Genomic DNA, 15,365 nt, shown 5'->3' with positions numbered 1-15,365 from the left:
CACCCATTGGGGGCCCTATATGCCACGAGCCAAACAGGTTGGTTGGTGTCACCTGTAGTGGCTAATGCTACCACAGTGTCCCCCATGGGCAGTGTCCACCATAGGCATTGTTTATCATGGGCAGTGTCCACCATCGGTAGTGTTCACCATGGGCAGTGTTCACCATGGGCAGTGAGCTTAGCATACACATTGAGTTTGGAAGACAAACTGAATATCCGTATTTGTTTCATATCAAATTCTTGTTGTTTGTTTCCGAACTCGCTTCTCTATCGACATACTCTGGTGCCATTTAAAGACATTCATCTCATACAAAGCTACCACGCAGATTTTGCTATCGCGCAGATTTGCGATCGAGAGAAAAAAATATTCAACAAAACATTTGATAGCATTGGCCACCTTGAATGGTACCAATTAGAAATGTTCAAATTCCCAAGGACCACTAAGAATGTTTAAGCCCCGCCCCCACCCATACCTTTCCGATAACATCCTAGCGAGATTACCTGGTAAAATAATAACAATAGCTATCACGTCACACTTGCTATCAACTTTCTGCCAACTGGCATTACATTAAGATGCACTTCTTCTGCCGCCATCTGAAATGCTCTTTCCTACAGATATTTGGAAGCCACTGGAGCTATGCACTTTTAAATAATCTAGGTTGAAAACTCATTTCTTTAGAACTGCTTTTCGTGTTTAGTTTGTTGTCCTTCCCCCGCACCTCAGATTAGCATTGTTGGCCACGTATGATGCGAAAGAAGTTCAACATACGTACAACCCCCTAATCCCGTACAGCAGTGGATTGATTAAAGGGCTGATCCACATCCACATGGCAATGGCTTTGGGAGGATTTCATCCAGCAGTAGATTGATCATGACTGCTGCTGCATTCTATAAATGAGCTATGGACATGAGCAGCACATGCGTGATAATGATGGGAGTTGACTGGGCGAGTTGATGTCAACATTCACGATGTTCCACATGGGCTAGAAAGCTGAAAATTGGACACAAGATAAAGTTCAGACCACTTGGTTCTCAGTCTTTTATTTGGCTACTGTACCGCCCCTTGTTGAATCTTGTTTCAACCGAGTACCGCCCCTTGCCTAACCCAACGTGGTTCTGAGAAATAAATGTATGAATAATGAACATCAACATTTTAACCAATTGTCCATTCCGTGAGGTATCCTAACTCGCGAGTAACTACATGCGAATACAAAAATCAACGGAAGCTCTGCGTTGCGTGACGTAATCAGTTCGTGCTCGCTGCTTGCTCTCGGAAACCAACATCGTTTACGATCAGTGACTTTAGAAAGGTGTTTGATATCGTTCTAAGTTACCATATGGATTTACATTTTTTATATATTTTAACAGATTCATACATGATTATTCACCGCACACGACTCTCCATGTACGATATAATTTCGCACATTTAGAAGTCACCTCGCCTGCACCCCCTGGGGCCATTGGCACGTGACCACTAGAGGGCAGCACATCACCGCCGTGGTTTCACTTCCCGTTGGCCAGGACCCACGCGGCTCGTCGCAGTGGAAATCGTCGACCGCAGCCCAAGGCGGTTGGTTGGGCTTGGCGGCGATGGAGTGCGCAGGCGGTGCAACTGCCCCCCCCCCCACGGCTCGGAGGGGCAACGAAGGGGCGGGGGAGGTGTAAATTGGAGGGCAGGAGGATGGGTCCACAATTTCAATCCTTTTACCGTAGGGTCCATGCCAACCACGCCACATGCCTCTGTGGTGGCATGAACGTGGCTCGGGGTGGCGGGGCTTTATAATGGCCCTGTCGGAGCACTGAGCCGGCACGGCTAAGATATTTGGATATTCGAATCCGGGTTTAAAAGCCGCCAGTGATTTCAACCGGTTTCTCAAGTTGATAGCCTCTGCCCAGATACCGATGATTACACACACGCAACAACAACAAAAAAACCTAAATTAGTTGCTTATTTATCTTAGCTTATTCCAGCTCTGTTAATTTTATATGAACAAGGAATGCGCGTATGGGTAGTTGGAGGAATTTCAGAACTAGTTCTGTTAAGTCATCTCCCAGGGCTCGAGATGACCGTATGGGTTTTTTGCGAGCCTATGCTTCTCTGTATCTCTGGAAGTCTGTAAGTCCTTGTGTGGGTCTATGAGGACTTTGTGAGTCTGTGGGTCTTTGTGTTAGCCTATTGGGTGTGTCAATACGAGTCCATTGGTCTTGATTGCGAGTCACCGGTGGCTGGGTTGAGACCATCATCTCGCTACAAATTAGAACGCGGCCAAATCCTGGGTTAAAACCCAGGTTCTCAGCACTCTGACCTGTGAGCCACCTGGTCTCCTCTACTCCACGTGCGTTTTAAACTTCACTCACGACAATAAAGGACTTGAAATAGCATTTCAGGAGCGCCACCTCGTAACATGATAGCGCCATCGCTGTATTAACGTACGAGCCACCAGTGCTATCGAGGTGTACCTGCTGGTGTGCTGGTAACTTTAGCGACTTTCTCAATGTTAACTAGCAGCCCACACATTCTTTGGATGTGACCCTCCCACCCTCCCTGCGGACGTGACGTCCTGCCAGCCAGCAGGCAGCCAGCATGAATCCTAGTGCTCGGTGGTGCTGGCTCAGCCCTCTGACCTCTGACCCACCAGGCCACAGCCAAATAAATATTTCCATTGCAACGTATTTTATTTCATAGTGATGCGTGCTTGTCCACTGCCTTCGAAACCGGTTGTTTTTGCTCTGATTTCTATTCGCTTCACTATATTGGGACTTCTCTTTATGCGCTGTTGCTCTTGCCACGTTGACGACCCAATTCCCTCCTGCAAATTCCTTGTCCTTCCCCGCACCTCCGATTAGCGCAGTCGACTGCGCACATACGTACATGCATACGAATGGTGACTCTGTCCTGGTCTCTCGAGTTCCCCACCTCGTTAAACAAAATAAGCGTGGAAGTTGGAACGCGAATGCGTGCTCACGACACCGGCGCCCGTGTGCTTTTTGCAGGAGCAGCACGGACCCCGTGAGTGCCCAGGGGCTGTGGTCGCTGAGCGCCGGCTGCCCGGATGTCGTCTCCCTGCAGGTGGCACCCGGCTACCCATGGTGAAGAGAGACAAGGCACACGGGGGAAAACCGCACCACACGCGCACCGCACTCTCGAACACGCGCCGCACATTCAAACACACACCGCACCACGTGCTTAAACACGCACCGCACCGCACGCTCAAACACGCACCGCACATTCAAACACACACCGCACCACGTGCTTAAACACGCACCGCACCGCACGCTCACACACGCACCGCACATTCAAACACACACCGCACCACGTGCATAAACACACACCGCACCGCACGCTCAAACACGCACCGCACATTCAAACACACACCGCACCGCACGCTCAAACACACACCGCACCACGCGCTTAAACACACACCGCACCGCACACTCAAACACGCACCGCACATTCAAACACACACCGCACCGCACGCTTCAACACACACCGCACCGCACACTCACACACTGCACGCTCAAACACACACCGCACATTCAAACACACACCGCACCGCACGCTCAAACACACACCGCACCGCACACTCACACACTGCGCGCTCAAACACACACCGCACCACGCACGCGCACACATAATGCTTATAAACACACACCACCGGCACGTACACGTAATTCGCACACCTACGCCGCACACACGCTCGATAAACACGCTCAAATGTACCGCGCACGCACGCACGCACGGCACGGCACGAGGCACGCGCCGTGCACGGCCCACGCTCACAGCACACAACTCGTCCCCGGCTGCTCTCCACGTGCCAGCGCCCAGGAGGAGCTTTTCGACAACGGCTGCCTCCAGATGATCGGTCGCTGCTGGCCCAACCTGCGAGCGCTGGGGATCGGAGGTCGTGGCTGTGACATCCAGGGCCTGGCTGCTCTCGGTGAGCACTCAAGAGCGAGCTGTGCTCTGGTTGCGTTGCTTGATTAAAAAAAACAAAACATTTTGTATTCCTAGATTTGATCGGGCGCAACGATTGCGTGGTCCGACGTGGCGACGGCACTCCGATTGAGACGAGCTGGCACGACAGCTGCGCGTGATTGGGCAGAACGCGTCGCGTGGCTGTGGGAGTTGAGACGAAGTGGTAGCTGCGGGAGAGGAGGGGGGCGCCGCTGACGTTTTTGCCGTGGCTGCGGATCTTAGCTGGAGTGTGTAAAGATCCAGCCGCTCCACCACCACCACTTATCACACAAACACGCAAAGACAAAGATCCCACGTTTATCCTTCAAACAGACTGTTGGGGCAAGTACTGGCGGGTGACCAGCACTATGCCCGGCCGCCTTTGTCTTCCCCATGCTGATGTTTACAGACTGCGCTGGGTACTCATTTGAGGTTGAGTCGACCCTGGGGAGATCCGAAACCGGTTCAAATATTCGCCACTGTTATTGTTTGTGAGCGGGAATCAAACTTGGATCGATGGGTCGGTAGCGGTGTGTTAACCACTACTCTACCGCTTTTTCACACACACACACATATATACACTTACACACAACAAGATCGCCCTATAGACTTAACAGACTGTATATCAAGAGCTGTTAGCGAGCACCTATGAAGGGCGTCACGGCACACGACGGGGTGGCCAGCACCACGCCCGGCCTCCTTTGTCTCCCTAGTGCCGATGGTTACACACCGTACCAGGTATTGATTTGAGGCTGAGTCGAGCTAGGAGAAGCCCATGACCGGTTCAGATAATTATCACCGGTGGTGACCGTGAGTGGGAATCGAACTCGGGTCGCCAGGTTCGTAGCGCTGCACACACATGCACTCATTCACACACACACACACGTATACACACCTATGCACACACACACACACCCACATGCATGTGCACATCACATCACATACAAGGTACGCACGCACACACACCTCGTTCATCCCTCGCTCTCCCCAACCCTCATCGCCCCCCTCCACTCGTCGTCTTTGCCCGCCACCCCCCCCCACCCCCTCCACCCCCCCACCCCCTCCGCTCCCCCCACCCCCTCCACCCAGTGCGTAGCTGCCGCGAGCTGCGGGGGCTGGAGCTGGACCGCGTGCTGGAGCTGAGCCAGGAGGGAGCGGCGGCGCTGTGCGAGCCGCCCGGCCTGCGCTGCCTTGAGGTGCTGGCGCTCGTCTTCACGCCCGTCACACCGCGCGCACTCCTGCACTTCTCCGGTACCGACGCGCTTCCTGCCCCCGCTCCCCGCTCCGCTATTCCCTAATGATCCCCCTCACTGATCCCCCCCCCCCCCCCCAATCCCCATTGCATGATTCGCGATCCACGATTCCTGATCCCCACTGCAGCGATCCATGATTGCTGATCTCTGATCCATGAAGCACGATTAACGACGATCCCCTCCCACCCTGCACCGTCACAACCCTGATCAATACCGACAGGATCCCTGACCCACGTTCCCCACTCCAGTAATCGAGATTATGTTTGGAAATGTTCGTCACGAACAAAATGCCAATATGTGACACTTGGAATAATGAACATACAGTACAGCACAGTACGTATGTTGAACTTCTTTTGCACCGTACGTAGCCAACCGTGCTAATCGGAGGTGTGGGGGAAGAACAACAAACTAACACACAAAAAGCAGCTCGAATATCGCAAGGAAGAGCGTTCCAGATAGCTGCAGAAGCGCATCCGAAAGGGGCGAAGGCAACAGAACAAACGAGAGAGAGTGTGAAATAGAAAGAAACGGTTAAAATGAGACGAAACAATCAACTTTGAAATCCACTTGGGACCCTGAATCGTGGCAATCTGTCCCGTCTCAGGGTCGGATAAATCATTGAGAGCCAGAGTATTAATGAGCTGTAGATCATCGCCAGGGCATTATTTTACGGCCGATAATTTTTCCGGATCGTATCTTTGATTGTGCGGTATGTGTTTGAGTGTGCAGTGTGTGTTTGAATGTGCGGTGTGTGTTTGAATGTGCGGTGTGTGTTTGAATGTGCGGTGTGTGTTTGAGTGTGCGGTGCGTGTTTGAGTGTGCGGTGCGTGTTTGAATGTGCGGTGCGCGTGTGGTGTGGTTGCACGTGGCTAAGTAGCAGAGGCCATGGCCACTGTGAGGCTTGATGCGGCATTCTGGATGTGGAGATATTTTCGGTGGGGTCGTCATCGACCTCCGGACGGACCTGGCCGGGAAAGAAACCGGGCACTCGTCACCACCACAGGCCGTGATGGGCAAAGCTGGCCCCTTTGTACTCCCCCCCTCCCCCCCCCCACGTCGCTCTCTTCCACACAGAGTGTTGTCCTTCGCTCAAGTCGGTGCTGGTTCACGTTGGGATATCCGACTACTTCACCGACGCCGACGACCCGGAGAGCCAGAGGCTCTACAGGGAGCTCATGGACAAGCTGCAGGTGGCGCCCGCTTACAAAACCCCAGCACACGCGCTCTCGAGCGTTCCGGCTCGTGTCAGTGTGGCCACCACGGCAACATACGCCAGCCGGCGTTCTCTGTCATAGCCGCTTCCGTGGGCTGTTCGCCGAGAGATCTCATCGGTTCCTTGGCCCCGTGACGCCACGTCCCGTAGCGCAATCGGTATGAAATTAGGGGGAATTGACAAAATAACATTAAGTTTAAAATCCCAAACCAGGTTGATGGGCTGAGATAGGAACCACGTGGGCCGGTGCGGAGCAGCGTGAGGCTCGGGGACGGGCAGCAGCGGCCGTAGGAAACAATAAATCAGCGCAACAAAGTGGGGGCTACGCCTCGCTACGATCGCACGAGCGGGGCCAACAGCGACGGGCAGTGGGAGGCGCTTCACAAACCTGACGACGCCCAACGTGACAAAGCGCGAGTGTGTGCGAATCTGGACGGGAGGGGGGGGGGGGTGGAGACACGGGGAGCGTCACTCGGAGAGAAAGGGGGGGGGGGGGGGGAGCGACAGCCGCTAAGGGGAGGCGAGATGGAATACGCCGCTCGTCGCAGTCTGTTTAATCTCAATCCGTCACCCGCGGGCCCCGATGGGTGGTGGGCTCGCCGGGGGAAGGCTCGTTGCGTTGGCGAGACTATGTCGGGCAGGGATCCCTCGCAACCCCCCACTGCCCCCCCAGCCCCACCCCCAGCCGCCCCTCCCAGCACGAGGGGGCAGGCGCGGAGACGGACGAAGCGTAATTGCTCAGAGATCAAGCGGGGACATGACAGCCGGCTCAAGACATTTGCTGCTCAGGGAAATTGAACCGTCGTTTTTTTTTGCGGCAGGCTCCCTCGCCAGCGGCCCCGCCCTCTTTGTTGTGAGCGCCGCCTTTTATTCCCGTGGTTGGTTTTTTTGCTTGCCTGCCTGCCTGCCAGTCGCTGTTAGGGTCGTTTTTTTGTAGCGTTTGAAGATTCGTTTTCGATATGTACATCGTGATAATAAGGCCGATTTTCTAGCGCGCGAACATGAAACCTGCACCCGTCAAGTATGTGGTGCACTGTTATAGGAACGGAGTTTATTTTTTTTTATCGTGTGTGTTTTGTACCGTCATTTAATCATAATTCGTATCAATTATTTTACTTAAGTTTAACACGTAGGTTTTCACAATTCTGGCTCATCGCCTGATGAAGCTCGTTGCAATCACCAGCTAAACGTCGTACTCGAATTTTTTAATGTTGTGAGTTTACTCTCCAACACACAACCGGTGTGCTGAAGTAGTAACTAATTAGCACGTTTTGTTGATGTGACAAACCTTACTAATTGACTGTGTCAGGTGGTTGGTGGATTTAACGACACAAAAAAACCTTTATCGTGGATTATTTGATTTTGTCATGATTTTTTGTTTTGTGTGTGACCACGATTCTCTTGTGTTTGAACTGCACAGGCACTGAAGAAAAGGCCAGAACTGGCCAACGTGTTGCACATCAAGGCGGACTATGGCTGAGGGCATCGAGGAAGCACGGAACACAATTCCTAAGGGGGGGGGGGGGGGGAGCGGGGAGGAAATCATCAATCGCGAGAGAAGAACCATGACGTCCATCTCGCAAAATGCGAATTCGTTTAAAATAAAAGCCGTCGCGACCAACTCGCCAACGTTTAAACCAACGTTGGCATGTGGTTGGAACCTTTAGACTAACATTGGGCCAACGTTGGCATGTGGTGGGAACCTTTGGACTAACGTTGAGCCAACGTTGGCATGTGGTTGGAACCTTTAGACTAACGTTGGGCCAACGTTGGCATGTGGTAGGAACCTTTGGACTAATGTTGGGCCAACGTTGGCATGTGGTTGGAACCTTTGGACTAACGTTGGGCCAACGTTGGCATGTGGTAGGAACTTTTGGACTAACGTTGGGCCAACGTTGGCATGTGGTTGGAACCTTTGGACTAACGTTGGGCCAACGTTGGCATGTGGTTGGAACCTTTGGACTAATGTTGGGCCAGCGTTGGCGCATGGTTGGAACATTTGGATGAACGTTGGACCAACGTTGGCCCAATGTATGATAGGAGCCTGCCGATTGGTGGTATGTGTGTGAACCCGTGCCGTGCATGTTACCGTGTCAACTGGTGTCACGCGAAATCAAAGGTGCTTTGTAGTCTCATCACCTTTATGCGTCATTACCCAGGAGCCTTTGCTCTTCCTGCAACCATGGCAACTGTTACCATCTCAAACATGGCATCCAAGCAAATTCCACGTACGAATGTTATTAATATTGTTATTATGTTTACAGTATTATTATTGCTCCAGTATTTTGTTTGTTCTAAAACAGAAAACAAACGTTCACACATTGTGCCTCAGATGTTTTGCAAATGCCAAAATAGTGTTCAGTCTTTAAAACTAGGTGTGAGTTTTGTTTGTAATTTATATGTGTGCGTGTTGTAATTCGGAGTGGTCAGAAAGTTTTGAGAATAATATATTGTTTTGTTCTTTCATTGATAGATGTAGTGGCAGCCTTCACTCAGTGGTCAATTGATCAGCAAGAAGGGCCTGAGTTCGATCCCCGTCACGGGTACCTTTTTGTGGTGAAGTTTGCGTATCGTGTCCCTCTTCCGCATGGGTTGCCTTCGTGTTCACCCGGTTCTTCTCACGGCAAACAAACCAAAAAAAACTAAAAATTCTGAAATATTTCAGTGCTGGAAATTGTCCACTGCAAATGACTCAATTGGGATTCCGCACAGCAGCAACATCGCCCCGTACTGTGGAAACTTGGCAACATTCAACCCCGACTCCGGAGACGCATTGAGACTTTCAAGGGATAAACAAGCATAATGATGATTGCCGCAGATTTTAGTTTTGCTTAATCATGATGGAGCTGATGCTGTGTTAAATACACACAGGTCAATTCGAACATTAAATGATCCTGACTTATTTTGAATTCGGGGTGGATCGATGCGCATCGTTTAATATTGGTTCATCTTCTTTGGTTCTTTCGGTAAAGTCATGTAGAATGAGAATAAAATAATAAATTGATAAAATAAAATAACAATAAAATGCTCACGACGTTTCGGCCACAACACAAGTAGCCTTCACCTGATGAAGGCCGCTTGTGTTGTGGCTGAAACGTCGTGATTTTATTTTATTTTATCAATTATTTTATTCTCATTCTTCATCAGGTGAAGGCTGCTTGTGTTGTGGCCGAAACGTCGTGAGAATTTTATTGTGTTATTTTATTTTATCAATTTATTATTTTATTCTCATTCTACGTGACTTTACCGAAAGAACCAAAGAGGATGAATCCTTGCAGTCACGAAAGCTTTAAATCGAAATTTGATATTGGTTCTTAAGGTCAGGATGCACGCATCGAATCGCGTGTGTAAGACATCTGTGTTTTTCAATTTGTTGACGCTGTGAGTGATATGTTCATGCCCAACCCGTTAGCCATCAGAGGCGCTCCTATTCACTACAGGCGATACTATTTTTGTGTTGCATTTCGTAGTTTTGTATAAAAATAGGACGCATATCTAACAGAGAGAGAGAGTCCTTGCATACAGTGAGGGAAAAAAGTATTTGATCCCCTGCTGATTTTGTACGTTTGCCCGCTGACAAAGAAATGATCAGTCTATACATTTAATGGTAGGTTTATTTGAACAGTGAGAGACAGAATAACAACACAAAAGTCCAGAAAAACGCATGTCAAAAATGTTATGAATTGATTTGCATTTTAATGAGGGAAATAAGTATTTGACCCATCTGCAAAACATGACTTAGTACTTGATGGCAAAACCCTTGTTGGCAATCACAGAGGTCAGACGTTTCTTGTAGTTGGCCACCAGGTTTGCACACATCTCAGGAGGGATTTTGTCCCACTCCTCTTTGCAGATCTTCTCCAAGTCATTAAGGTTTCGAGGCTGACGTTTGGCAACTCGAACCTTCAGCTCCCTCCACAGATTTTCTATGGGATTAAGGTCTGGAGACTGGCTAGGCCACTCCAGGACCTTAATGTGCTTCTTCTTGAGCCACTCCTTTGTTGCCTTAGCCATGTGTTTTGGGTCATTGTCATGCTGGAATACCCATCCATGACCCATTTTCAATGCCCTAGCTGAGGGAAGGAGGTTCTCACCCAAGATTTGACGGTACATGGCCCCGTCCATCGTCCCTTTGATATGGTGAAGTTGTCCTGTCCCCTTAGCAGAAAAACACCCCCAAAGCATAATGTTTCCACCTCCATGTTTGACGGTGGGGATGGTGTTCTTGGGGTCATAGGCAGCATTCCTCCTCCTCCAAACACGGCGAGTTGAGTTGATGCCAAAGAGCTCCATTTTGGTCTCATCTGACCACAACACTTTCACCCAGGTGTTCTCTGAATCATTCAGATGTTCATTGGCAAACTTCAGACGGGCATGTACATGTGCTTTCTTGAGCAGGGGGACCTTGCGGGCGCTGCAGGATTTCAGTCCTTCACGGCGTAGTGTGTTACCAATTGTTTTCTTGGTGACTATGGTCTCAGCTGCCTTGAGAGCATTGACACGATCCTCCCGTGTAGTTCTGGGCTGATTCCTCACCGTTCTCATGATCATTGCAACTCCACGAGGTGAGATCTTGTATGGAGCCCCAGGCCGAGGGAGATTGATAGTTCTTTTGTGTATCTTCCATTTGCGAATAATCGCACCAACTGTTGTCACCTTCTCACCAAGCTGCTTGGCAATGGTCTTGTAGCCCATTCCAGCCTTGTGTAGGTCTACAATCTTGTCCCTGACATCCTTGGAGAGCTCTTTGGTCTTGGCCATGGTAGAGAGTTTGGAATCTGATTGATTGATTGCTTCTGCGGACAGGTGTCTTTTATTCAGGTAACAAGCTGAGATTAGGAGCACTCCCTTTAAGAGTGTGCTCCTAATCTCAGCTCGTTACCTGTATAAAAGACACCTGGGAGCCAGAAATCTTTCTGCTTGAGGGGGGGGGGGGGGGTCGTCAAATACTTACTTCCCTCTTTAAAATGCAAATCAATTCATAACATTTTTGACATGCGTTTTTCTGGATTTTGTTGTTGTTATTCTGTCTCTCACTGTTCAAATAAACGTACCCCTTAAAATTATAGACTGATCATTTCTTTCTCAGTGGGCAAACGTACAAATTCAGCAGGGGATCAAATACTTTTTTCCCTCACTGTATAAACGTCGCCACTGGCAGTGCTTCAGGCAAGCCTGATTCTGCTTCTGAGACGGTGTATGTCACAATCAGACGACTGTGTGTATGATGGATATGCGAAGGAGGCGAATAGTCTGCCCGTTTATTGGGCGACAGCAAGCCATGTTAAGTAGCTACATAGAATCATAAAAACTAAATCTGGACTAAATTTAACACGTGAATTTGGTAAACCACTGGAATACCCCATATTGAATCGTCCTGCCAATAATGCCACCGTCTCATCCTCATAACTAATGACCGTCCCTTGAAAAGCGTAACTCATGATTTATGCATATATACATAGAGACGTATTTCCGTATTGAATGTAAAAGAAACGCATCCAGTGTTTTACTCCATCGCACACTCAAGCACTTTACATCGCAGTGTCTGCAGTGGTAGTGGCTTACGTGGCGTGCAAATAAAAAAAATGTATTAAATAGTATGTGCTCAAAGGGGAATGCAACCAACGCACACACACACTCGCGCACTTACAGCACAGGGTGCTCCAACGCAAACATAAACTCGTGCGAAAAATCGGGACTCAACATTTGTTGTGCCGTTCGAGAGTGCCAACCGCCGTACCCGTGTGTCCGCGGTCACTCGGAAAACACTCCGGGACGACCGCGGACACACGCTGCGCGGGCCGCCTCCAGGATCACCCTCTTGCCGAGGTGGTGCCCAAGTCAGCACGACAAACGTTGTGCGCGTGGTTTGTGAACCGTTGGGTCGACGTTGGGCCCCCCTTAGCCAGCCGCTGCCCGCGCGAGCTGGCGGGAGGGTAGGGAAGCGATGGCAACGAGGGGTTGGTGGTGGCGGCGGCGGTGGTGGTGGTGGTGGTAGTGGTGGCATCAACGGCTACGGCCATGATAACATCTAGGCCAGGGGTCGGCAACCCAGCGGATCCGCAGCCGCGTGCGGCTCTGTAAAGGACTGCTTCGTGACAGTTATTTATTAGGGACCCATCGTCTCGTATTCACGTGCATCGGCGGCTCCTGAAATATTGCGTTGCTTTACCGAATTCGAAAATAATGTCTCTTCTTGTTATGTTGTTTGCTGACCCCCGATCTAGATGTCATGATTAATACGTCAACAGCCAAGAGTTGCCCAGTAAACATGGAACGTTGGGCCAACGTCGGTATGTGGTTGGAACCGGTGGCCCAACGTCGAGCCAACGTTACACGTGTACAGGGCGGTTTCAATGCTTACAAATGTAATTAAAACCACATTTTTGTCCATAAGCAGGGAAACTTTGGGCAGGTTTTTTTTTTACTCTTTGGGTCTCATCAGCCGAATGTGACCTGTTGAACAATTACTGCTGGGTTGCCTGGTGTTGCAGGCGAGAGGACTCCAGGAAGACTGTGTAAACATTGTTCCAGAAAGCCACTAGGCTGATGGATTACATTGTTTTTGTTTGTTTGTGATTACGGTGAAACTGAGCAAATAATCGAACAGTCGGATCAATATATCTTCCCTCTCTCTCTGCTCTGAAGAAGGGCCAGTGTCTGAAACGTCAGGCTACTATATATTTGTTTCTATAAGGCAGTGTTAATGGCGAATGTGGTGAGTTCTGAGTCTCACCTGGCTACTAAATGAAATATGCTCCAACAATTGAAAAAAATCCAAATAAATCGTGCACATTTTTCCCCATAAATTTATACACAGCCGCATGTAATGGAAATATATAACACGCTGTCGTGGTGGATTATGGTAAATAAATGTATTATAATAATACTGTGAGAAATATGAAATGGGAGTCTTCAGCACTTAAAAAAATAAAATAATGTTTAGTCCATGGACGTATGGGCCTTCTGAAACAGTGCATCCACAATACTTGCATGCATATGATGGCTCTTGCCTATAAGATCTGAACTCTTAATGCAAGTAAAGGACAATCACAGTTACTTAAAAAAAAGAAAACCCTTTACAACTGCCATAAAGCACAATCCCATTCGGCAGACAGCCTGAACATGCATCCAGACTGCCTGAAAAAGTCTCATGGGCTGCCTATATAATATTCGAGCAGCAGCCGTTCATGCCGACTCAAATTCACCGATAATATAATTCACCGTGGAGATGAAATCAGTTCGTGTGCAGTTGACGGAATGATTGATAACATCGCAGGAACGCAAGTAATAACACCGGCTTTGAAAGGCCTTCATTCAGCAGTAGATGTATCACGGGCAAAGATGATACTGTAATAATAATTCAAGATGTGTGTATGAAACTTTGAATTGTCTCTAAACCACCTGAATTTTAAATATATGTTTTGGAGTGTGAGAACCCAGCGACGTTTATTGCTCATCGCCCCACTGCGCTGATGATACTCGCGAGAGAAGTGTGATCTGCGTTGTTGTTGTTGTTGCGGCTTGGCCAGGTCAGGGTTCCACCGGCTCTCCCTCAAGTGGGGAGCGGACGTGTGCTCACGCGCTGTGGTTGCTGCGTTTCGTGGCTTGTCCGGCTTCGTTAGCAAGCTTCGTCTCTTTGCGCCGTGCTCATGAAAGTGCCAAAACGTGTCTTAGTGTGCAATCGCCGCTTGAGATTGTTTAATTTCTGCATATTAAACTTGCCATCGCTCACAACGACTCTCTCTCTCTCTACCCGAAATACAAAACTACTGCTTCCACAGCCTCTTGTACTGCTCTGGTGGCTCTGGGTTGTACCAGGGGGTCGGCAACCAAAATAGCAAGCAGAGTCATTGTTTTTTCGAATTCGGTAAAAAAACTCTCAATATTTAAAGAGCCGCAGTGCACGTGAACACGAGAACGGTGGTTCCTTGGTAAGTAACGGTCACGAAGCGGTCCTTAAAAGAGCCACATGCTGCTCCGGAGCCGCAGGTTGCCGACCTCTGGGTTGTGCCATGCGTCGTTCGGCACGATGTCCGACGTTCCGTTTCAGGTCCACACGCTGTCAGCCCACCATCATCTTCCGACGTGGAATGGTAAAAAGAATGACGATCACTTCATAGAAAGGCTGCATAAAGTTGGTCGTTCTCTCCACAAACCAGCAGTTTTTGGGTTGTGTGTTATTCTGCACGATGTCCGACGTTTTGTGTCAGGTCTCGGAGAAGTTCCAAATGTAAACGTTTTCTTAACATAAAATAGATAACAGCACAATTGGAATTATTTCAAATCCTGGTAATGGATTGACTCGGTCCATCATTCCTTCGGGGTAAATAAAATAAGTACCATTTTGTGCAAAAGTCAACTGGTTGTCATATGGATATACTTACCCCTGTCATAGGAATGCGGAATTTCCATCACTGGTTGAGGGTTCTAAACGAAAGATGAGCACCGCCTCATTAGTCGTTCAGCAGGAAATCACTTCGACTATTTTTTAAATCGACATTCTGCAAAATAATGGGGATCGGATTTGGGATGATCTCGTCGGATCTCAGATCTAAGTAGATTTGAGCCTGCCTCGTGCTAGGATTGGATAAAAAGCATGGTTATAGGCTGCTGCTGCTGCGAGGCTGTGTTGTGGGCAGTTCACTACAATCCACAGTTGTACCGTACTCCTATGCTCTATCGTCCTATGCGCTCCCTCTCCCCTTTCACCAACGCATATTACCAGCGTGGTGAATTATGGTCACCCTCTCGCCACGGGTTCGTGAGATCCTCATCCAACAGTAGATTGGCACACAGACAAAATAACAATAACAAAACAACCACGAACAATCTGCCTCCGTCTCACAACATCGCCGGTGGCTACCATGGGAGTTCCTAAAAAGCATTCACGATTCACCGTGCGTCGCCCAAATATCCTCCTCACCCATGTCCCCACTCTCTCT

At 49.3% G+C, this 15,365-nt stretch overlaps 1 protein-coding gene across 5 annotated transcripts in view; it reads left to right on the top strand.

Annotated features, from left to right (window-relative positions):
* FBXO41 (F-box protein 41) overlaps positions 1–14,157 on the top strand; it is a 67,173-nt gene extending 53,016 nt beyond the window's left edge. For 4 of the 5 annotated variants that reach the window (XM_076065829.1, XM_076065832.1, XM_076065831.1 and 1 more), the window contains exons 13-17: positions 2,994–3,089; positions 3,819–3,937; positions 5,044–5,205; positions 6,282–6,397; positions 7,841–14,157. In XM_076065829.1, coding sequence (XP_075921944.1) covers positions 2,994–3,089; positions 3,819–3,937; positions 5,044–5,205; positions 6,282–6,397; positions 7,841–7,900 — 553 coding nt within the window. In that variant the 3' untranslated portion in view covers positions 7,901–14,157. The remainder of the gene's footprint in view (positions 1–2,993; positions 3,090–3,818; positions 3,938–5,043; positions 5,206–6,281; positions 6,398–7,840) is intronic. The other variant, XM_076065833.1, reaches the window with a different exon arrangement.
* The last annotated feature ends 1,208 nt before the right edge of the window (positions 14,158–15,365 follow it).

Source organism: Petromyzon marinus, chromosome 9 (assembly GCF_048934315.1).
Source record: "Petromyzon marinus isolate PM22_M1 ecotype Great Lakes invasive population chromosome 9, UKy_Petmar_22M1.pri1.0, whole genome shotgun sequence".
In the NCBI taxonomy this organism is placed as follows: Eukaryota; Metazoa; Chordata; class Hyperoartia; order Petromyzontiformes; family Petromyzontidae; genus Petromyzon; species Petromyzon marinus.
The sequence above is the reverse complement of the archived record's forward strand: the minus strand, read 5'-3'. Positions and strand labels throughout refer to the sequence as shown.